At 42.4% G+C, this 23,737-nt stretch overlaps 1 protein-coding gene across 1 annotated transcript; it reads right to left on the bottom strand.

The window, feature by feature from the left end:
• Window positions 1–23,236, bottom strand: DCUN1D5 (defective in cullin neddylation 1 domain containing 5). Its single transcript, XM_018567325.1, has 9 exons — window positions 23,131–23,236; window positions 21,278–21,389; window positions 18,021–18,109; window positions 13,255–13,325; window positions 10,075–10,166; window positions 5,591–5,699; window positions 4,072–4,176; window positions 2,270–2,372; window positions 1–388 (listed from the first exon to the last, which is right to left on the bottom strand). The coding sequence occupies exons 2-9, from the start codon at window positions 21,343–21,345 to the stop codon at window positions 333–335; spliced, it is 693 nt and encodes a 230-aa protein (XP_018422827.1). The 5' UTR covers window positions 21,346–21,389; window positions 23,131–23,236; the 3' UTR covers window positions 1–332.
• Window positions 23,237–23,737: the final 501 nt, after the last annotated feature.

Genomic DNA, 23,737 nt, shown 5'->3' on the forward strand with positions numbered 1-23,737 from the left:
ATAAAACATATCTTGTAATTCTGCTTGGTTCCAATAAGTATACACATTTTGGCCAATGAAACAGAGAGGAAAATAAGACAAACACAGAAAGTAGGGCTTGGTTGGTGTGTGAAGCCCGGGGAAAACACAGACATGTTTTGTTTTTTAATCCAGAATTGCGTTTCTTGATAAAAGTCATTCAAGCCAACAGCAAAGGTCAGTCTGCTGTGGATTTTATTAGCGCGGACAAGACTTTGAAGGCTTCGGCAAAGACGAGAGTATTCTTCAAACACTTCATGTTTAGGGCTTGTGGGACATCTGAAAGTTCATATTTGTTTCCAGGCGAGATCTTGCTATAACGACTGACGATGTTTATACCACTCAACAAATTCATCGAGAAGAACTGGCCCTGAAAGGATTTAGACGGATACATTAGCAGGTGCCTACAGTATTCACACTTTGCAGTCGCAAAATCTTGCGGTTTAGTTATTGTGTCCAACAATTCCACATTCCTTTCCACTAGTTTCTCTATTTGCTCTTTTTCAGTCTTAAAAGGTCACCCTAAATTGAACTAGTAGCCAGACTATGGACATAAAAAGTGTTTACATATTCCTAACAAACAGTAAGACTAAGTTCACACAAAGTGTGTTTTTATGGCATCCCCCAATCCCGCCCCACCACTACAAATAAACATGGTGGGTGTTCAAGCCCGTATACATTGCTGCAGCTATGATGTGGTGTCGCTTGCCAAACATATACTTTAAAGTCAACGTGACCGTGCCACAACCACCTAGCAAGAAGCGTGGTCAGGCAACCGTTCTGACCAGTAAGTGCTCGCCCATTTGCGAGCGTAATTCAAAATGATGCTCAGTACAGGGCTGCAGTTATGTGTACGGCGTATGAACGGGACTACTTGGGGGGTGCAGGTGGAAAGGACACTTTGTACAGAGGTATGACCAATAGAAGAGGAACACACATTTGTGGGGTCAATTTCATTTTCACACATTTGCTGAGAAACTGGAATTACCCTTTATATTTTTTCTCTAACCATCTGTGTCTCCACCGACTGCCACAAAGCTATAACACAAGATGTAATTCTCGGAACGGAAATCCCAATTACCTGCCTTCTTTATTGTGGATAATCTTTCTGAGGAACCTGACCCCATCCTCTAGGTTTGTAATGCACACACTATGAGATGAAAGATCTAGGATATCTATAAAGATTATTGCACTATTGGGAGTTCCAAAAGTCAGTGGGCCCTATATAATTGTTTTTACTTTTTTTTTTGCCGCATTTGTCACAAATGTGTGTTCAAATGTGCCAAATCCTGAAAAATCGCTAATTGCGATTTGTTGCAGGAATGTCCTATAAAGGAATATCTGCACTACATTGTAGCGTAGATCTTAGCCACAGGTCTGCATAACAGTGGGCTCCCTCTGATAAGGTTCTATACAGCCGCTTAACAGAGGGAGACTAAACGGGGGAAGTTTGCCTAGCTGAGCAGAAGGGAGAAGGCAGCTCTTTGTAGATATGTGCCTGCACTGGTGATCACTTCCTACAGGAGAGAGGAGAAGAGAAAGTCGGCTGCTATAGCTTGCTATATTACTCCCTGTACAGTGCCACTGTGTGGGGGTGCAGTCAAACTGCAATATGCGCCTAATAGAACACATGTCCCTGAGCAACCTCTGCATTTTAGAGGCGCTGTGCACATTTAGGCCTCATTCACACTGGGTGTACACGCCCGTAAATAGCCAATCCCAGGAGGGACATGTGCTGCGTGCGATTGCACAAAGCAGCCTGTTCTTCCCTATGGGATGACGCGTCTGTACGGTGTCATCCCTACGGGTGTCCGCACCTGGACACACATAGGATGGATCCTGTCTGCGTCCAAGTGCGGATACCCGTACCTGCACGGATGTTCGTATGACACCATACCGCAGCATCCTCCGATAGGGAAGAACAGGCTGCTGCGCGCAGTCACATGCCGCAGCTGTCCCTCACGGGATCGGCTGTTTACAGGCGTGCATGCCGCATAGACGCATATGGCCAGTGTGAATGAGGCCTTATAGTTTATCAGGCCCAGTATGTCACTTAAATAAACAGCCCTGGGTGAGGTGGGGTACATGCATTCTATCTCTTGTAAACTTGCAGCAAGAAAGGTTACTTACATTTTCACGTAAAAATGCGCTTTACACAAATCACTGTCAACATTTTTTTTTTCTACCCCTAAAAGGCATTTATTTTTTACATCATCTTTTCATTTTAAATTGCACATATAAATGTACTCACAGGCCCCATCTTCATCATAGTTACTAAGTTCGGCATTAACGGTCCGGCTGAATTCTAATACATTATACCACTGGTCTTTGTTCATTACTTTGTATTTGGACTGCTGTCGAAACACAAGACAAAACTTCATCTCAGCACTTGTTATTTCCAGATTCTACAACTCTTACATACATGAAAACTAGAAAAAAACATGTTTATCACGGATCAAGGTCAGAACATGTCTACGTTTATTTAACATGCATTGATTCACTGAACTGCATGAATACAATATAATAGAGGGGAAAAAAGTTGCTCTGGAATGAAACCGATAGGTGCACTTTAAAAGCTGAACTCCCAAGTAGATATAAAATACGCAACTGACTGCAGCTATGTATTTATTAATACATCTTTAACCGTTTGCAGACCACTATTAAAACAGCTGGTGTGGTGGTGCATTGTCCTGGGAGGATGCACCTGTATGTCCTCCTGTGAACAGGTGGGTGCACGCGGCCCCTGCTCCCATTAGACACTTGAGAACAGCGACTTTAGAAACAGCTGATCGGACCGGCTGTTTTCTTGTGAACGCTGCGACAGCTTATCACAGTGATCAAATGACAATATTTACATTGCCAAGTCCTCCCCTTTCTCTTACATCACTAAAGTAAAGCAAGTAAGTCAATGGACGAGTCATCCATCCATTGCTTCCTAATAAAAACAAGCTGCAGCAGCAAAAAAAAAAAAAACTTTTTTTTTTAACCCTTTTACCCTCCCTCTCCAATATATGTTCGCTCCATTCTATCTCTACTCGGATGTGTCCATTATCCTTCATCTTAACTCCATCTCCATTAAGCTGCCCACACCTTACAATTTATCTGCAGATTTTCTATGGTCAGATGGAAAAGGTGCAACAGATTCCTCCATCTACGCTTAACTGTGTGGATGGAGGAATCTCCACCTGGGCCAATCGGTTGCACTTTTTCCATCTGACCACAGAAAATCTGCAGATAAATTGTAAGGTGTGTGGGCAGCTTTATCCTGCACATCTACCCCTTCATCTCCGTCCTTCTACTCTGTGTGACCTGTACGTATATATTATATCTATTGCACTATGACCAAGCTCCATTATTTAAAAACCCTCAATACCGGCATGTTTCTTCATTTCACAAAATTTTTTTTTATAAAAATCACTTTGGTTACAGTGCTGTGTGATGGAGGAATTATCAGCCAAACTTGCACTGTGCTGAAAACTGGACTGGTAATGAAGGGGGTGTAACATGCAGATACTGACGTGGTTAAATATACAATTTGTTTAAATTCTAATAGTGCAGGTTATGTATAGCCGACTTAATAGTAGCATCCTGCAATCTTATGGTAGCACTCAGACTGGGAGAGGGGAGTGGCAGGACTGGGAGTCCATGAGGTGTTCTGAATGAAAATCTTCTGACAAGAAACACGATGATAGATGGGAAAAGTAGAACAATGAGAGAGAGAACCTCATAAGTCTTCTGCTCTTTTATTGTCCGATCAGTAAGCTAGGGGTGGAGAGAAATCAGCACTCCATTTCTTTTACACTATGCTAGATTTACTATAAAAGAAAAGAAAAAAAGTGTAATTTGTCTGGCTGTGGCAGGGCTGTGTGAATCTCAGGATAGGATGGATCGTAATATAAATCCTTTGACTAAGAAAACTGCACCCATATGTATGTTATCTGAATGTTTAGCCTGGCGTTCAGCTTTAAGAACAAAGCTAGTGCAGCTGGTAAATGGTTTTCTTTCTTAAAAGCAAACTAAAGAAACATTAAACAGCAAGCCGGGTTCTCTTACCTCCAGGTACTGGTAGAACACAGAAAATAATGGCCATGTTCTTCCTAGTAAAAGTGCCAACATGGTTTTTGCAGTATCTAAGTCCAGACTCCGCTGGACCTTGTCCTATTGTGAAAACATAGATGTGGTTATGACAGTTCATAAATTCTCCATTTACAGAAAGTTGTAAGAACAATCCCCCTGGGTCAAACTAGTACATAAAACCAGAGGACATTATAACTGGGGATGCACCGGTATCGGTTTTTCGGTATTGGGCACGAGAACCGATGTTTATCTTTCAGTACTCGCCGATACTGGTACTTCCGGGATTATGCAGCTGGCTTCCCAGCCAATAAGGAAGCCTGGAGGCGGGTCATTACCCGCTGCCCAGCTTCTTGATTGGCCGGGAAACCGGTCCCGTGCTCTTTGGCCTGCTCAATGCTAATTGGCTCGGAAGCCGGCTTACCGGCCAATCGGCACAGAGTACAAGATGTCTACTACATATGTGTATGTAAACCCTTAAACCCTTTTGGAAGCATATAGGTGACTGTTAAACGGCTTAGATACCCTTTAAAGCCGAAGTGCGGGCTAATGTTTTATTGGGGCATTAGCTAGGTGCCAATAAAGGAACCTCTAATGATGTGTGCCCCACTGTTGGCTGCTGGTTCTTTTTTTTAAAATGTTCTTCTATGCAGCCCTGACTGTGATGTCACTGCTGAGGTCCTGGTAGTGGAACTGACAGTCAGGGCTGCAGCACAATGATCACTGCGTAACTCACTCTGCAGCTCCTCTATTCATAAAATGCCTTGTATCCTTTTCAAAGCACACAAGATGTTCCGTGCTTGGACAAGGGACACATGAATGTCACACATCACCCCTTGACCAATCACAAGACCAATTGAAAGGAATACAAGATGTTTTCTGAATGGAGGAGCTGCAGAGTGGCCTGCTGTGATCCAGCCCTGAGGGTCAGTTTTGCTGTCAGAACTTCAGCAGTGACATCAAAAGCAGCGGCTGCCTGTAAGGCACACATCATTAGCCTACTGGCACCCTATTGATACCAATCTAATGCCCAATGAAGTGTTAGCCCACACTTTAAAGTTAGGTCCTTCTGTAGATAACCACTGAAGTTTGGTATTTACTGATATTTTTAGATGGTTAATGAGAGCTGACCAGTCATAATGAACTCAAAAGTCCAAGTCCTAAACCCAAAACCGAGTCCAGCCTCTTACTCCCAACTCTTCTCCTTCACAATGTTTAATAGTAAAGTAAACCTGTGATTTATGCAAGACTAAGACAACCCTCAGCTGTCAGTCAGCAATCTATAGCTCAAATGCAAGCGGACTATATTGGGAAACCTATTATATTGCATACGGTCAGCCTTACAGGCTGAGAACCTTCTCATGGGGTCCCCTGAAAGCTAAAACAACAGATAAACATGTGTTCTATGTCCTAAACTCCCTACAGGGTAACCTCTCTGTATCTGGACTGGGACTGTCCTGCCCAAGGACACAATTTCCCCAAAGATGTATGTACTTACCCTTGCAAAATCAAAAGCATATCTGTAAATATTCTTAAAGGCAGTGTTATCGTTCAGTTGCGCCCGAAGGTAATCAAATTTACTCTGTAACTTCTCTGTGCAGTCACATCTTAAATACAAGCATGAAAACACACAAATATCACAGATGAATCTCTTACAGCCAACACGAACAATCAAAATAATCCACCGTTGCTGACCCATTAGCTTCTGGTGCCGGGACCCTGACATATGCACTTTTGCTGCAGGGGCTTCACCAGGATGATGCAGAGGGGGTTAAAGTGGACGTACGAGCAAAATAGATAGGACCAGGGATGTCCCGATACCACTTTTTCAAGACCAAGTACAAGTACATCACCTCAGGTACTTACCGATACTTTTCTTAAAAGGGACATGTGAAATTGTTTTCTAAAACAATACAGACTAAGGATTTTAGGGCACTTTTTCTTTTTTTTCCCCACATCCAATCTAATGTCTCAGTCATTGCTTCATATCAGTAATACTTTGCATAACTTCCAAGTTTAATTGGGGGAAGTGGGACAGATTGAAAGAAGCAGGGGGAATTGTTACTCTATTTCTGCAACCTGATCCTTTAAAGAGTGATAATTCTCCCCTGCTAACTTGAATAGGTTAAATCAAATGATCCATAGTATACAGTACACACTTCCAGCACACTGCAGACATAAAATGTAACCTATTCAAGTTAGCGGGGAAGAATTGTATTTCTGTACTGCAAGTTTGTACTGCATACTATGGATCATTTGATTTAACCTATTCAAGTAAGCTGGGGAGAATTGTAACTTTCTGCAATGTGCTGGAAGTGTGTACTGTGTACTATGGATCATTTCATGGTTAAATGATCCATAGTACACAGTTCCAGGACCAGTACACTGCAGAAATAGAGTTACATGTCTTCACTGCTTCTTCTAATCTGTCCCAACTTCCTGTATCACGCCCGCAGCCAGCCCTGTCACAGCTGCCGCATACAAAAGCAAAACATACAAAAGCAACTCACAGGAGCGCGGCGCTGTGCAGGTTTCCGTTCCCTGGTCTCCCATGTGGCCATTCGTTCCTCGGCGCTGTGCCAGATAGTCATCCCGTCGCTCTCGTGAGGTCTTCGTTTAGCTGCCTGGCAGGCTGCCCAGAGGACCCCAACAAGCACGGTACCTCTGGGCAGCCTGAAACCATTTTAAAAATGAAAGTGCCGGTATAGGTGCCATGTATCGGAGTACTTGTGAAAATGCCCTGTATCAGCCCCAATACTAGTATCCGTATCAGGACATCCCTAGATGGGACATATACAAATGTAGCCTATCACTAGCACGAACACAGAGATTTTACTACTTGTTTGGCCTACCGGCAGATTTTTCCTCTTCCTTTAGCAGAGTGACAAGGCAGCAGTTGTCACCCTATGGATATGATAGTATTTAATGGATTTGTAGTTTTAGATGTAATGCTGGCCTTACAAGAAAGTGTTTTCTTGTTCAGGACTATGGGCTGAATGAGAACAAAAAGCTCAATTCCCCCATTCCAGCTATAAAAGTTTGCCCCAATCCACTCCTGCAGGACAGTTTAGCCTGTTACAGGAAGTGAAAAAATTAGCAATTATTGGGCAGGATCAACAGGTAATAAAGCCGATCAAAGCTTCAAATATAGCACCTTCTTTGGCACCAATGCAGCTCTGTTTTCTTGCAATCTCTGTGGGCAGCCAAATGCCATATATACATGCTTTTAGTGTTGCATAAAAGAGAGCTACTGGATAGTACAGGTAAAACTACTTTAATAAATGTAAAAGATAAAATTGCACTTGCAGTAAAGTTACTTGATCAAGGCATATCATCAAGATAAACCATCCGGAGGCACTTTAGGAGGAACACCAGGTCACACCAACAGACGCCAACACTCCGGAAAGACTGCATGCCCCGCTGGATTCTGAGAGGTGGACCGTGGAAAGACCAAAAGGAAACAAAATACAAAAACATCCCCAGCTGGAGCAGAAGGGGGACCAAAACGTATCCTAGATGATAGAAGTAACTCATACCTTCAGCATAAACTGACATGTTTCGGGGCCTTACCCCGTTCTACAGAGTGGAGGGATGAAGTACTGGGGGCCTTAAATAAGAAATGTATAAATGACAACCAAACATACTCCATAGCCTCAGGAGACCAGGCTGAGGAGGACCCCAGAACGAAGCAGGTACAAAAAGGAGGACCAGCTTAGCAAGTCAGGGCTGTCACGGAGCCGAATGTAAAACAAGGAGCTGTGAAAAGCTCAAACCAAAAATGAAAGTATAAAATCGATTAATATCACTGTGGGGGGGAAATCTATATACACATTTTTTAAATGTATTGATACTTGTTTCCCTAGCTATGCATTCCCCTATTTCCTCCCTTGTGATCCCTCCTTGTATTATTGTTCACAACTTGGAAATGGCGGCATCTAGTGGCAAGTCAAAACATTTTGTATAGTGCCAAGATTTGTAAATCATTTTTGATTTTATATTATTGATCTTTGTTTCCGTTACTCTCTCATAAATAAATAAAACTATTAATTACATACATACACCTATAGATAGATAGATAGATAGATAGATAGATAGATAGATAGATAGATAGATAGATACTCAAATTTTACATTTTTCTTTCACAGTGATATTCATCAATATTTTTAGGATTGAGCTTTTGCAGCTTTGTTTTACATTCAGCTCTGACATCTCTGACTGACATCCAGAAACGGCCTGCTTTGTGTACATGCCGGAGGCTCTCCTTGCCACAGTCCTCTGATGCTATGGAGCATGTTTGGCTGCCATTTCTACAGTTCTACCTTGCCTATATAGCAGGGATGCACCGATACTAATATCTGTAATATCTGTGTTGGTGCGACTACCCGTACTCTCCCAAATGCTCCCAAAGCCTATCCGGATACCGGAACGTCCAGTATCAGGAAGCCGGGTGGCTGGTCTTAATCACCCCCCGGCTTCCTGATTGGCCAGAAAGCCGGCTGCATGCTTCCTCTTCACCTGGTGACGAGGGAGCATGGAGACGGCTTCCCGGCTAATCGGGGACCAGGGCGGCAAGTCATTACACACCGCCCGGCATGGGATTTAGGAAAAACAAACCGATAGCTGCTGTGTTATAACTATTAGACTGCATCCTATATGTAGTGCTCGGTCTCTCGGCTTACAGGAGAATTCTGCATGGAATGGAGAGAATGTCATTAGGCGGTGCAGTTTTCTCCAGCACTCAGAATGCCCCTCGTCAGAGAAGCAAGGACAGCAAGTGGACCTCTGATGTCATGCAAACAGACAGAAGATTTCAGGAAATAGTAAGAAATAAATAAAGTGGCTGGGTATAGGGCCCAGCCTAGAGTTAGGTTTCAAGGGCTCATGTAGGAAAGGGTTAATTGTTAGGGAGTACTTTAGGGAAGGCAACAGTTTTCACCAGCAGGAAACTGCAGACACTGAGAAGAACTAAAATAGCAACAGTGTTAACACCCCAAAAACAGTGTGAGAACCCGGCACCAGAAGCTGGTGCACCAAATGACACTTTATGTAGCGAGAAATACAATAAGAGAAACCTTCTGCAAAAATTTAGCTCATTTGCCACGTGTGTAAAAGAAAAATGTTTTTGGTGCAATTTTTGTAAGGAAATAATTTATGTAGAACAAAAACAGCCAAATGATGGAGTGGTACCAAGAAAATGACTAATCCCGGCATTCATTAGAAATGCGCCTCCCATCTGTGCAACAAATGTCGCAACTTGTGACAGATTCATCTAACAGTCGGTAAGGTGTATACGAATCTGTGGCAGAATTGCCTGTGACAGAATTTTGCCTGTAAACAATGGGAGAAATTCATCAAAACTGGGGCAGACAAAATCTGGAGCAGCTGTGCACTGCAACCAATCAGCTTCTCTCTTCAGTTTGTTCAGCTAAGATTTGAAAATGAAAGAGAGAAGCTGATTGGTTGCCATGCACAGCTGCCCCAGATTTTCTCTGCTCCAGTTTTGATAACTTCCCTTCAATGTTTATATGTGCAACACAATTTATTTCAACATGGAAGAGGTCTTATTTATCTCCACTTCTCTTACCACTGATATGGTAATATTTCTAAATGAATTTGTCGCAGTCATAGCACCAGGATATAAAAGTGTTGCACATAAGAACTACCTGAATTCGTTGTACACATTGGAAATAACGAGAAAACCGTCGCACAGCTTTCATGAATTTGGCATAGGCCTTTCTAATCTGGCCATAACGCCAGAAAAGGGTCACAAATGCTTTACTGAATCACCCTGAAAGAGTTCAGACATGAATAAAATGGAATGCTTGGCATATGTCAGCCCAACCAGGATTCTCACAAAGCAGCCATGAATGGAAGATGAAGGGTTGGGTTGCTTTAGGTTATGCCACATGATTTACATGCACAGCTGTAGAACATGACGAGACCTTTCTAAAACATTGGGACAAAACTGAAAGCAATTCTTACTGTAGAGAAGTCATTCCTTTCAACCACTCCTCTTTTGTGAAAAAGCCCATATTTTCTGCCTCTAATTTCCAAGCAAGAACCAACATAATTATCTGGGGAAGACAAATAAGAACATTTAGACTTGCCGTACACAAAAATCTCATTGTACAATATACTTTAGATAAAAGCATAATTATGTAGTGCAAGGGTCTTTCCAAAACAGTCACTGCTCCCAGCCAGGGGCGTATCTATGGTAAATAGAGCCTATTAGGGATGTTCAGATACCAAGTACAGTACAGATACTTCTCCAAGACTAGACTAGAGAAAAACTCAAGTTAGGAGGCAGCTGTCATTTTTAACCCCTTCGTGACAGGAGACGTACACTGTACGTCCCGCCACAAAGTGCCCAAATGGCTCGTCACGTACACTGTACGGGACGAGTTATTTGCTGCTTTACAAGGCCGGTAACCGCTGAGAATCAGCGGTTACCATTCATTAATGGATGCCTCTTTATAGAGGCATCCATTAATGAAGGAGTTAACCTTTTTCAGACACCCGATCCCCTTCAGGAATCGGGTGTCTGAGAGTGAGAGCAGAGCCACATGTGCAGCTCTTGCCGTCACTCTGACAGCTGGTTTAGATGGGGGAATCCCAATCCTATACCGGATTTTTTTTTACTTTCAAGAATAGAAACATAATGTATCTATTCCTGATCCTTCTTGTAACGATCAGAAAACCTTTAGTGACATCTGATCCTGAAGTTTTAAAAAAAAAGTAAAAAAAAAAAAAAGGGTAAAAAAATAAAAATAAAAATAAATGTAACAAATTAAAATGATATATTTTTATACTAACATTTATATTTATATAAAAATCAACCCCTTAATTATTATTATTAATAAAAATTAGATTTGTTTTTCACCCTAAGGGGTTAATATTAGTAGTACAGAAACATTTCTAATATCCTAGGGATGTGAGTTTTTTCCAAATAAATGAATGTATTTATGGTATTTTTTTTTTTAGCTGTGCTGTTTTTGTAAAAAATACTCCCCAGTAAAAACTGGGGAAAAAGCGTTTTAAGTTTTTTTCCTCTTTTTTGAAAATATTTTATTTGTCCTAAGTGAGGCGTTAGGGCTATATATTTATATCACATATGTGTACCTATCTGTCCTCTAAAAAACAATATATCATATGTGTGGGTGCACTTTGTAAGAAAGTATATTACTGACGTGGAAGAAATCACACAGCAAAAATTTCAAAAGTGCGTCAGTCATTTACGAACAGAAATGAAAAACAAGCTCAGTCATGAAGGGGTTAAGGAGCATACGGATATATCTATCGATATAAGCTTTCGAGAGTGAACCTCTCTTCTTCAGGTCTGAAGCAATAGGTATTGCTTCTGACCTGAAGGAGATGTTCACTCTTGAAAGCTTATCTTTTATATATTGTTAGTCCAATAAGAAAAGGTATCATTGCACACTGCAATACTGCGTTTTTGTATATATATATATGTATGTAATCAGGACAATGGTGGAGCACTCATTCCCAGCTTGAACCTTTGCAACCCTGTTAGTTCTCGTGAAAATGCCAATGTATCGGCACTGGTATCTGAACATCCCTAGTGCTTATGGCAAACACTCAAATTACGTGGTTGGCCAAGCATCTGACACCAGTTTTGGGACACCCAGACACACACATACCAATACACAAAGCGTTCAGTGTATACACTCCAATCATGTCCCCGCACGGCAGCGGATGTGATGAGCTGCTGTCATGTGACCTGTGGCATAAAATGCAGCATGTTTGCACCGCCCATCACACCCACGTTGTGGTGTGAATGGGACATATAGAAAACAATTGTTTTCTATATGTCCTTGCGGTGATCAGCATTAATCCCATGTGGTACAACACAAGTCACCACTAGATGTGTGAATGGCCTCTTAAGCTGTGCAGACCCCCCTTGAATTGCAATCGCTGCTGTCACTTGTAAACAAGCAGCTGGGGCATATGAATGTCTACAATTATCACTTTCTCTCGCAGCCGGGCAAAAGTAGTAAGTAGTGTAACTTGACCCTTTGTTTACCTGTGACAGCTGACACGGCAGGTCTCTGCTGATGGGAGGTCTGAATGAGGCACAGCTTAAAGTGACATTAAACCCTCAGATTTTTTAACATAAACCAATACTGTAATGTGCGCCTTACTGTAATCCATGGTTGTTTCTCTTCTCCTTGCTGCTCTTCCTTTTAAATCTGTATCTGTTCTCATGCTGGGCAGAACTTCTGTTTTGCAGCAGACTGCCTTGTCTCTGGAATGGATACATGGTGTCTGTGTATAGGTTCACAACCAGAGCCAGCACTACAGGAAGAGGCACTCAGCTGCAAAGGGAAGTTCTCCTCAAGCATGAGAAGACATGATGATTATATACCCTAGATACGCCACTGCCCCCACCTCCCTATAAAAGTCTCCACTCTTCTGGAAAGGTTTGCCACCAGGTTTTTGAGTGTCTGTGGAACTTTGTACACATTCAGCCAAAAGACTATTTGTGAGGACAAGCACTGATGTTGGACCAAAAGACCCGACTCATGTTCTAACTCAGGTGTTCAGTAGGATTGAAGTCAGAAGTGCATGCAAATCGCACAGCAATAGGTTACCATACGTTGTGTTGTGATGCAATGCACGGTATGCTGCATTTAAGAAATAATGACAAGGCAGCGCACCTAACAGTGCAACATGCGATCTCATGCGATGCAGGATCATGTGCGAGCACGCGTATGCTCCCGCATTGAAAAGTAGACTAAAATGTTATGTAGCTTTAACTGTACAATCCACTGGAATCACCTGAACAAAAACATTTGGAGAGGTGCTCGGTCCATATAGGCAAGTATGATGGTCAGGTGTCCACAAACCTTATAGTATATGTAATTGGAGCGCCTATATAAAATCAACCCATTCAATAAATATCCAATCAGGTAGTCCCTCACACAGACATGCATAGTTATTTGTACAGATTGTAACATGTATGGTCAGCTTAAGGAGAAGAATAGAAAAAACAAATGACCATGGCAGCTACTCATAATAAATCACACTATTAAACACAGGATATTACAGTATCTTGCCCCTGGAGACGGGCAAATAGCTGGAAGCACACAATCTACATCCGGATAAATAAAGTCAAATAAAACAAAGTAAAAACATATTTCTTACATTTTCTGGTTCTACGCCTATGTCTTCACAGAATTTTTCCATTGCTTCTGGCCCAACAATTTCATCTGGACCTGTTAAATGAAACAAGAGTTTTATACAAAGCCAAAACATTTTCCTAAAGATTATCAAAGTTTAGGTATTCAGTCAGGAAATAGCTCACAGCAAGAATCTAGAACATACAAAAAGAGAGGCTGAGTGAAAGATTCATCTGAATCCTCTCTCCTCCACTGACAGTAATACCATTGCCTATTCACCATTTTAAACTGCATTAAAATATGCCCTCTCATGTTCTAGAAAATCTAGAGCAAAGAGCCAGTCTTTACCACTGCCTGTCGACTTCAGCCTGGCATCATTGTATTGTACTGATAAGAATGCTTAAACTTTCTAGTATGCCATGTAATAAATTATTTACCTCCAACCCAGCTACCGCAATCTCTGCTTCAGACCAAAACCTCAGTGACTGCAAGAGTCTTTCCAGACTACAAACTGCACCAAAGTAAGGAAGGTTAAGTGTGGACCAAATAATGGGGATTTGAGACATTGAAGATGGAGAGACAGATGGATGGACAGAAAAAAAAATTTAACCTGCACTCCCTTTCTTAGAAATAAATATCACCGGGAAGCTTTCAAGATTCCTTGTAGTCTTGAAACCCAAATGGAGTCTTCAGTTTTTAAAGTCAAGCTCTCACCCATTCCCTTCCATGCTTCACATTTGGTCCATAACTGTAAATTGTGGTCTTTACAGGCCAACAGTACAATGCAGGGAGTGGGAGGAGGAGTCTCAGAACCCAACTTTAGGAATTGAAGTTACTTCTTGAACAATGGATAGTTATAAATATTGGGGTACTTCAGTAAGCTCCCTGTAATTGTGCAGGCACCTCTGGAAGTTTGCCGTCCATGCTTCTAATGCACAAATAGGATCTTTGTATTTCATCAGTTTTAAACCTTCCCATTATGCTGCTGCCTACAGGTGTATTGCACAATGGCAAACCAAAAAAATACCAAAATTGTAGGCCAGTTGAGGATAACTCCTCCTACTCTCACATGCCTCAATTATGTAGCAAAGCAGTAGCGACAGCATGATCATAAACACAGAGGGGTTGGACCTGTGTCCCTCAATTGACTCCAAGGAAAAGGATTTTATGGGTAGGACAAAAATCCTACTTTCTCACCCATTGAGCGGCACAGGAAGCCTTAAAAATTCTGGACATTTAAAAGCAGTTCAACTGAGGGATGGAAACCTAGCAAGCAATCATTAACAGAGGACTGGAGACTGCCTGCAGCTCAAGGTGCTACCGAAAGGATCTTGCACCTGAAGTCAACCATCGGACTGGTAGAACTTAGAGAATGTGTGCACAGAAGACAAGGTGGCAGCCATATAAATCTGGGAAACAGTTTCCCGATGTCGAAAAGCTTGAGGCCCTCACAGATTTGGCCTCAAATGAAATGATTGTTTGGTCGGCCACCTAGAGATCCCCTGCACAAAAGGTAATAATCAAGGAGTGATATGCCAACTGTCTCTACAACATGGAAAGGGAAAAATTCAGACCCTTTATAGGATAGGCAGCGAGATGCTGACCCAGACCCAGCAGCAAGAAAAGAAGATTAGTCCCACAGATAAAAAGTGTCCGTATCCCATCGCACTCCTAACCAAAATTCAATCCCAACTCGTAATGGGAGGGTGCAATAGTGAATACGGATGGTGCCGCACATCAATCCATAAATAAAATCGAAGTACTCAACAGCACTCCAAAGTTCAGAATGTCAGGTTCTCTTTGTTCACCACCTGAACATCCACTGCTGCCACCAGGGAAGCTTGTACCTGGATACAAAGCTGTCTAGTTAGCTGTTGAACCTGGAAGTCAGCTGGTCCACATCTGTGACACAGGTCCTGGAACACCTCTGGGTATAGGGACAACTCTCCTAGGTCCAGGTGCTGTTGACTGAGGAACTCTACATGCAAAATGTCTATGCCTGGAATGCATACGGTGAACAAAGTTGGAATGTATAGTTCTGCTCAGGACAGGATCAGCTATCCACTTGCCACCTTGAGACTTCTAGTTCCTCCCTAATGGTTAAGATTTGCCACCACTGTGCTATTATCCGACTGGATCTGGATCAGATAACCCTCCAAAAAGGATGGTCCAATAATCAGAGGCAGCTAAAATTACAGAAGATCCAAGATGTTTATCAGGACATGAAGTCCCCTGCAAAAGATTTCCCTGACTCAAGCCAGGTTCCTGATTCCTCAAGGCATTCAATAAGCAAGGGATCACCCACAGCAGTGGTTAAATCCTATTTTAAAGGGATTTCAATCAGACTGCCATGGTTTGATAAAGTAAGGTCACAGTCAGAATAGGGTGCGGGACGGGACCTGACAACAAGAAAAGAGCTCCGGAAAGGGTTCTCAACCCCTTAATGGTTGTATCCTTAAAGACAGGAGACAAACTCCATCAGTATGGTGATCTCCTTGCTAAGGCGGGACATGGCCTGATCCAGTGGGAACAGACCGCTTTTGAACAAAACCCTTACAAAAAAAATACAAAAGCATGCACTTAGGGGGAGCAAACAACTTTTTCAATCGCCATAGAGAAACATTTGAAAAGCAGGAGCAAAGGGAAAACATTTGTACCCCAAAAAGTTAAAACTACAGTGAAATAGCACAGGTCCATTCAACAGGCTGATCTTCTAGCTGCTTCTGCATCAATAAGAGCAGAAAAGGTCACCTTTAACTTGGAGGTAATAGTAGTAAACAGTTTGAATTTTAGTTGCTCAAGTCCTTGACTGATGAGCTTACCCCTGAGGAGTCACAGAGTCTCTGTGGCTGGTGGTTTAGAACCTAAGGCCTTGTTCACACCAAGTGCGGAGCAGGTGCAGAGCAGTTGCAGACCGGATCAAAACTGCGTCCAATGTATTCCAATGGTATTTTTTGCTCCAGTTCACATTGCAGCGTGCGGTTCCAGAGCAGGTGAAAAAACTGCAGCAAGCCCTATTTTACCTGCTCTGGAACGCATGCAAACGCATAAAAAACGCATGCAAATGCCTGGAACGCACTGAAAGCCCATGTTAAACTTAAAAAAAAAAAAGTTTTTTTTTTTTAACCAAAAACAGCCCGGAATGCATCAAAAACGCGGCAGAAAACGTGACACAACCCACTGCACTGCGTGTGCAGAAGCCTGAGTAGATCTGCTCTGCGCTTGGTGTGAACAAGGCCTAAGACAAGTGAATCAGATACAAAATGTGCTATAGAGAGCGCCGTAGCAAACTTGGCAAACTTGTGGCCTCTGCGATCCGAGTCAGCAAACAACTGGGTAATTTGGGTCACAGCCTTGCATGACCATGGTAAAAACCTCAGCCAGGAGGGCAGAGAACCCAGCCACACCCTATGGAGCCAAGAAGGACTCCAAAGACAGGGTACACCAACATCAGAGGAACACGACTCCAGAATGGACATATCAGTAGGCAGGCTGCAAGCAGTGGGACTGCCCCCACCATATCTAATATCAGCATGTTTTGGCCACAGTGATAAAACCCAGAGTGTGAGAGATACTACATCCCTGATGATGTCAGGGCTCAGTCCCACAGCGTTAATCCCTTCCATGGCAAAAAAACAGTGAGTAAAGGGGGGAAAAAAAACTGGCACCTTGCAATCAACACAATGACTCAGGGAGCTCCCAGCGCTCGAACTGACCGACAGAGACAGAGCAAGCGTTGAGGCAATGCCATTGGCTCTGTACCTGGAAAGCAATCCACAGCCACCTTTTATCAGATGGGTCGGGAGCAATAGAGCCCAAAAGCCAGGCTGAGGGCTACTGAACTAGATAGTTGCAAAATGGAGGAGATACCTCCAGGAGCTCCATAGAGGAGAGTTAGGCTTTATAACAGCAGAGCTGAAGAGAAGTCATTCAACCTGGTTGGCCTACTGTTCTTTGGTTTGCCAGTGTCCAATTCTTCTATAGTTGGCAGCATAACCCAAAGGTTTAGAACTTTTTTGTATCCCTGAATGAATGAGAAAGAATTCCTCTTTAACAAAGCTTCCTACACATAACTGCGCACCCACCACTGATTTATCACACAATGGCAATCCTGAAGTTAAATGAAATCGAGACAAAAAAAACAAAAACAAAAAAAACTTTCTAGCAATTCAGAATAACACAAAAAAAGACATTATATCCCCTTAATGCCCTCTGATTGTACCAATATCACAAGCCATGGTCTCAGATCACCATCTACTGGCTCATTCATTTATATTTACCCGTTCTCGCTGAAAACTAACTTTTTTTTTTTTTAAACTTCCTCTCTTGTACACAAACAAGCAACAGATAGGGAGCAGCACTCTGATACTATAGGTAATACTACAGATTCATAATTGGTACTTAAGTGATATTCAAAGGGGCCCCATATTGAAAATTATAGTAAAGGAAGCTTAGGATAATGCAAGATGTTTTCACTGTAACAAGATGCGTCAATAAAAACAAAAGAGTACATTCACTATGCAAGGGGCATCATCAAACCTGAAAATGTTAATGTGGCCACAGCAACTGGATTCTTCTTTTGTGGTTCCAAGCAGAACACCAAAAAAAAAGACTCTAAGCAGTAAATAGGACTTAAAGGAGAGAACTATGGGGTCAGGGCTTTTCCCCATAGTTCTCCTAAGATCTACTGAGCCGACCTGTGACAGTCTCAATGTCACAGGTCGGCTAGAACTATGAGGTGAGTGAAAAGCACTCACCTCATAGTTCTCCTTTAATGTGTTGAACACTCACCTGCATACTCGTAAAACCAAGCCAGGCACTTTTTGCTAGAAAACAGGTCTTCATTTATTATTCTACTGGCTGTTTGTGTCCGGCAATAACTGTGGGGAGGAAAAAACAAAACAAAAAACATTAAAAGTATATGACCAATAAGAAGAGCTCCCAAACTAGAGCTATGTAATAAACAAAGCATTCTAAGGAGTTTTCAAAGGGTTGATAAGCGGTGTCCTGCGGATACTGTCCATTCTGCTTTCTTTCCTACATTTCAGCAAGTGTAGCTGGCTTTTTAATGGATCTGATATTCACACAGCAGAATGTACTCTAAGGGGGTTGATGATGAATGCTTTTTGATGCAGCGCTACTCCAATGCATACAAACACAAAATGCAGCAAAAGGCCGTGTTCCACCTGCGCAGCTGGCAATCCGAATCCCTCCAAATAGAAATGTCCAAAGAAATGCAAGGCAAAGCAAATGACATTCAGCCCCAGAACGGTCATCCAAGCTACACCGGTAACCCCTTCTCACCCACAATCTGTATCTGTGGATACGTTAATAAAAGTCCGCCCTGTGAGAGCTACAATGAGACACTTTGTATATCCGGTGGCTTTTAATCCCAGTTATGTATGCAAAAATACCCTGCGCTGGTAAATTGTTCAGTGATAAATGTTATCAAAACCTTTAAATATAAGAAATATCCAACATGTATAAAAAATAAAATATGCCAGTCCAATTTGTGTAGGGCTGCAACAACTAAATCGATTATAATCGATGAGAATTGTTGGCAATGATTCATCATCAATTAGTTGCTTTTAGATTAGTTGCAGCCGCTGCTCTCTTAATAAAAAATTTTTTTTAAAAAGATAGTTAAACTAAAATTAAAAAAAGAGACTACAAAATTTAAAAAGTAAAAAAAAAAATTAAAATACAAAAAAAATAAAAGTTAAATTAAAAATAGAAAACTATTTTCTTTTTTGGGTGTGTTATGAAAATAATCGTTAGCTGCAGCCCTAAATTGGTGCATAACAAAGTGAATTCGCTCTAATAAAGTTTATGTGCATCTTCCATCAAAACTATCCACTTCACTCGATGACAACTCGAGGACTTCCTTCAGATTTTCTTAACTACTACTTATTTCATAGAGATACAAGATAATTAGTATGTTACTTCCTCCAGTATTCCATTAACAAGCGAGTGTTCATTTTGTTAATAGAATACGGGGGGAAGTAACATACTAATTATCTCGTATCTATATGAAATGTTGTGCGCTTAAGAAAATCTGAAGGAAGTCCGGAGTTATCATCGAGTGTAGTGGATAGTTTTGATGGAAGATGCATAAACTTTATCAGAGAGAATTCACTTTGTTATACACCAATTGGACTGACATATTTCATTTTTATACACGTTGGATATTTATTATATTTGTATTAAAAGGTTTTGATAACATTTATCACTGAACAATTTGCCAGCGCAGGGTATTTTTGCATACATATCTTTTGACACTTTGTTACCACTGCAGCAGTAACACAACCATCTTAGATTAAGTTATACGACCATAGCGCAGATTATTTATTGATATATTTAAACCCCAGTTGTCACTTAAGGTCCAACCGACATTCACAATTAGAGCAATTCCCATGATTCCCAAATCATAAACATTATGTCAGATATGACAGTTCAGGCTGGAGGCTTTGACGAAATTAGCACTCTAGATTCTGCAGCAGTCTTAATGTGGCAGTATTCATGTTTTTAATGCTGTAATGGTTATGCAATTACAGTATTAAAATATTTATGAAATATTCATATTCACAATATTCAGAATTAAAGTATTCATCTATGCAATTATGGCAGTATTCAAGTGTTTAATGCTGTAATTGTTATGCAACTACAGTATTAAAATAATAATATGTTTATACAAGCCTACAGAATTGAAATCTTTAGGATTGTGCTTGATGTGTGCTTCAAACACCAAATGTTGGAAAACAATGCCACCAAAATGTGCCCTAAAAAAAGCATGGGTCAAAAAAAAAAAAAAGCATGAGAACGCAACTTTGTGCCTGCCAAAATCAATTATTGTGCCAACCTAAGCTGGGCATGAAAGACAACTAGGGCTACAACTAAATCAATGATTGAAAAAGTTGTCAACTTTTTCAATCATCGATTAATTGGCTTCCGATTAATTGGCCCTGTTCACGGCTCCACCGTCTATAGAGGAGTACAACAAATCCGAGCAATGATACATTATATGGTGCAATGCTGAATACCACTAGCTATAGAGGACTACAAAACCCAGTAATAGTACATTATACAGCGCAATGCAGAATACCGCCAGCTATAATGTACTATTGCTGGGATTTGTTGTACTCCTTTAGCTGGTGTACTCCTATAGCTGGTGGTATTCTGCATTGTTCTGTATAATGTATTATTGCTGGGATTTGTAGTCCTCTATAGCCGGTGTTATTTCTGCATTCATTGCTGTATAATTTTATACTTTCCATTTCACTATATTGCACACCACACTTTTTTTTTTTTTTTTACTTCCACCGCTCCAAGCTTGCTCCTGTGATGGACTACAATCTGAATACAAACTAGTAGTCCCATCACTGGAGCCATTTTTTAAAATGTATTTTATTTTTTTATCCGATTAAACACAATAATCGGCTAACTAATCGATTTTGAAAATAATAGTTAGCTGCAGCTCTAAAGACAACGCAGTGAAACAATTAATGTAAATGTTGTCATGGCAAAATAAAATGATACATATGCAGTACCTCTCTCCAATGCATTCACTGTTCCTCATATTTTATACCTTTAAAAACATAGCAAGCACAGAATAATAACCTGTTGATTTGCCACAAATCCAATAATCAGTATGTTACTTCCTCCAGTATTCTATTAACAAGTGATTGTGCTCTTAACGTTTTGTTGAAGCTGGCAACACGTTGCCTTTGCTGCACTAAAATCCCAGCCAGCGTTGTCAGCCACGCCTGCTAGACTACAGAACTTTGCTCATTACCCACCCCATACTGCTCCTCTCCATGTGCATATATGGATTTCTTGAGCAGCAAAACAATGCTACTGCCTTGACTCCCAAGACCTTGCCCACAAGCAATGGTATAGGGGAAAAGGTTCTTGGGAGATGTAGTTCTGGAGGTGTGCTTATATCAAGGGGAACCGAGCTCCCAGCAGATGCCACTGAAAAATATGTTACCCATTCGGATTACTGGAATTCTGAACATAATGCACTCATTATAATCACAGGGCATTGATACCTTGTAATTCTACATTTCTTCACATTCACTTCCTCTGCAGTGGATTTTCTCTTTTTTTTCACAGACATATTGATGTCAGATAGATGATGAATACTGAAACACACTCAAGACTCTGGAAAAAACAAAAAGAACAACAGAGCAGTTATTGTGAGTGTGACAACAAGAAACATTTCTGCATATCCCGTCACTTCTTACACAGCCCGATGATGATCTACAGGAAGCCGCCATGTATACCGAATGACAGATTTGAAAATGGTGAACGTCTCACACCCGCACATACAGCGTGATAGGCTGCTGTTACAGCTAAAACCCGGGAGATCAATCTGAAGGCAGGTGTAAAATATCATTATTTAAAGTGACATTTTTTCCCCCTCCCCCAATGTGAATTAAAGCACTTACCTTAAATGATGTCTCCTAATCCGATCTTCTTCTTTCCTGATGTTTGCAGCCTTCTCTCCAGCGCTGCGGCGGCTCTCCGATCCAGTGCTGACTCCTCTGTACTTGCTGGCACTTCCTGTCCCACTGTGTCTGCATGCGGGTGCACGCGTCCATAGACTTACCTTGCGTCTCTCCTAGTCTCCCGTCCGAAAATCCGAACTGCGCATGCGCCCGCCCCAAGATCCTTTGCGGCCGCCCGAGCGGTTTCGAATTTTCGGATGGGAGCGCGCGGGGAAGACGGGGTAAGTTTAAACCGCTATTACAGCGTTTTAAAAAAACTTTTTGCATATATCTACTGCTTGCTAGCCTCATATATATGCAAAAACATTTTTTCTGTCCCCTCCGCTGACTTCACAGAGCTCACCCTCTCCCGTCGCAGATGAATACTTACCGAGGAAACTGGGAACTCCCATGTTTATTTACAGCCAACGGTGAAGTCCCTCCGCTGATTGTGCATCTGCAATAGAGCCCCATGAAAAGCTCTCAGTAGACTAGACCAATATATGTCTTATAGAATGAGCCCACATCCCTGCGCGTACAGGGTACATCGGTTGAGCACACGTCTCTGCGCGTACAGGGTACATCGGTTGAGCACACGTCTCTGCGCGTACAGGGTACATCGGTTGAGCACACGTCTCTGCGCGTACAGTGTACATAGGTTGAACCTACGTATATATGGGGTATGCAATATATATAGCATGAGCCCACATCACCACATGTACAGCGTCCACGGCCTCACGTGTACACAGGAGGAGGCCACGGCCTCACGTGTACACAGGAGGAGCCCACGGCCTCACGTGTACACAGGAGGAGCCCACGGCCTCACGTGTACACAGGAGGAGCCCACGGCCTCACGTGTACACAGGAGGAGCCCACGGCCTCACGTGTACACAGGAGGAGCCCATTTTCAGATGCGTCCAGCGAGATTTGAATTTTGCAGCCACATGTCTGAGAACACTGATCCTGCTCCGTGTGTTAAATCTTTGTGAATTGCACCTATGACTCATGTCAATTTAGCAATCCCATCCTTGGCATCAGGATAGCTATGCAGAATACTGACCAGGTTCCACGTCTTGTCCACTCACCAGGAGGGGTGACAATCAGCCATATTTTCATCATCCAGAGAGCAATGGCTCGCTCATCTGGCAAGCAATGGGGGCAATTCATGGAACTAGAGGAGTATTTAATTAGCACTGCCATCCTGTAGCCAGCCACAGGGCTGCTAGCTCGCCATGTCCTGAATCCTGCCAGTGAGGTGCCAGTGGGATCACACAGCAGTGGGGCAGACATATGCCGGCACGCAGTACGATGGTGTACATACACACTCCAGGCTGGGCACGGTACAGTCACACGACCAGGCTGCAGTGTGGCCGGCCATGGCTCCCTTCTCCTCCCCGGCCTCCCTTCATTGTTACCTCTCTCCTCCGGCTTTCTCTGCAGCCCTGGCAGGAGCTCAGTCCGCTACGACGGCCGGTCTACGGGAGATAACGTCGCCGAACTGACGTCCGCGGGACGCGCTGATGACGTCACACGGAGCGACTTTCCCAGCCTGTGCAGTGACTGTGTAAACCGGTCACCGTGCAGAGTCATCACTGGTCTGACACTGCTTCAGTCATTGTGTGCTGAGTCCTGACTTCCAGGGACAGACACGGTGTTGGAAATGTCCCCAGTGATGGCCTCTGCTTCCTATTATAATGAAAGTGTGAATAATGAACTTCTCATTCAACCTTCTGGTCTGTTAAAGCGACAGTCAACCCTTTGCCAAAATGTAAACAAATTAATTAAAAAAAGTGCATTTATTAAATGTTTGCATTAAAGCCTGCAGAGCATTGCAACCGTGATCAGTGCGTCCGTTCTCCTGTATTGTTTACATTCCCAGCTTGGTGAATTGTGTGTGCCCCAAACTCAATGACACTCCCCTTCCCGACCCAACCAGCTGCGGCCAGAACATTCCCCGCCTTGCTGCTACATGTAACAGAGGGGCAGGGAAGGCCCCGGCCACAGCTGATTGAATGACAAACC

Source organism: Nanorana parkeri, unplaced genomic scaffold (genome assembly GCF_000935625.1).
Source record: "Nanorana parkeri isolate BGI_ZX_2015 unplaced genomic scaffold, ASM93562v1 scaffold1029, whole genome shotgun sequence".
NCBI lineage: Eukaryota > Metazoa > Chordata > Amphibia > Anura > Dicroglossidae > Nanorana > Nanorana parkeri.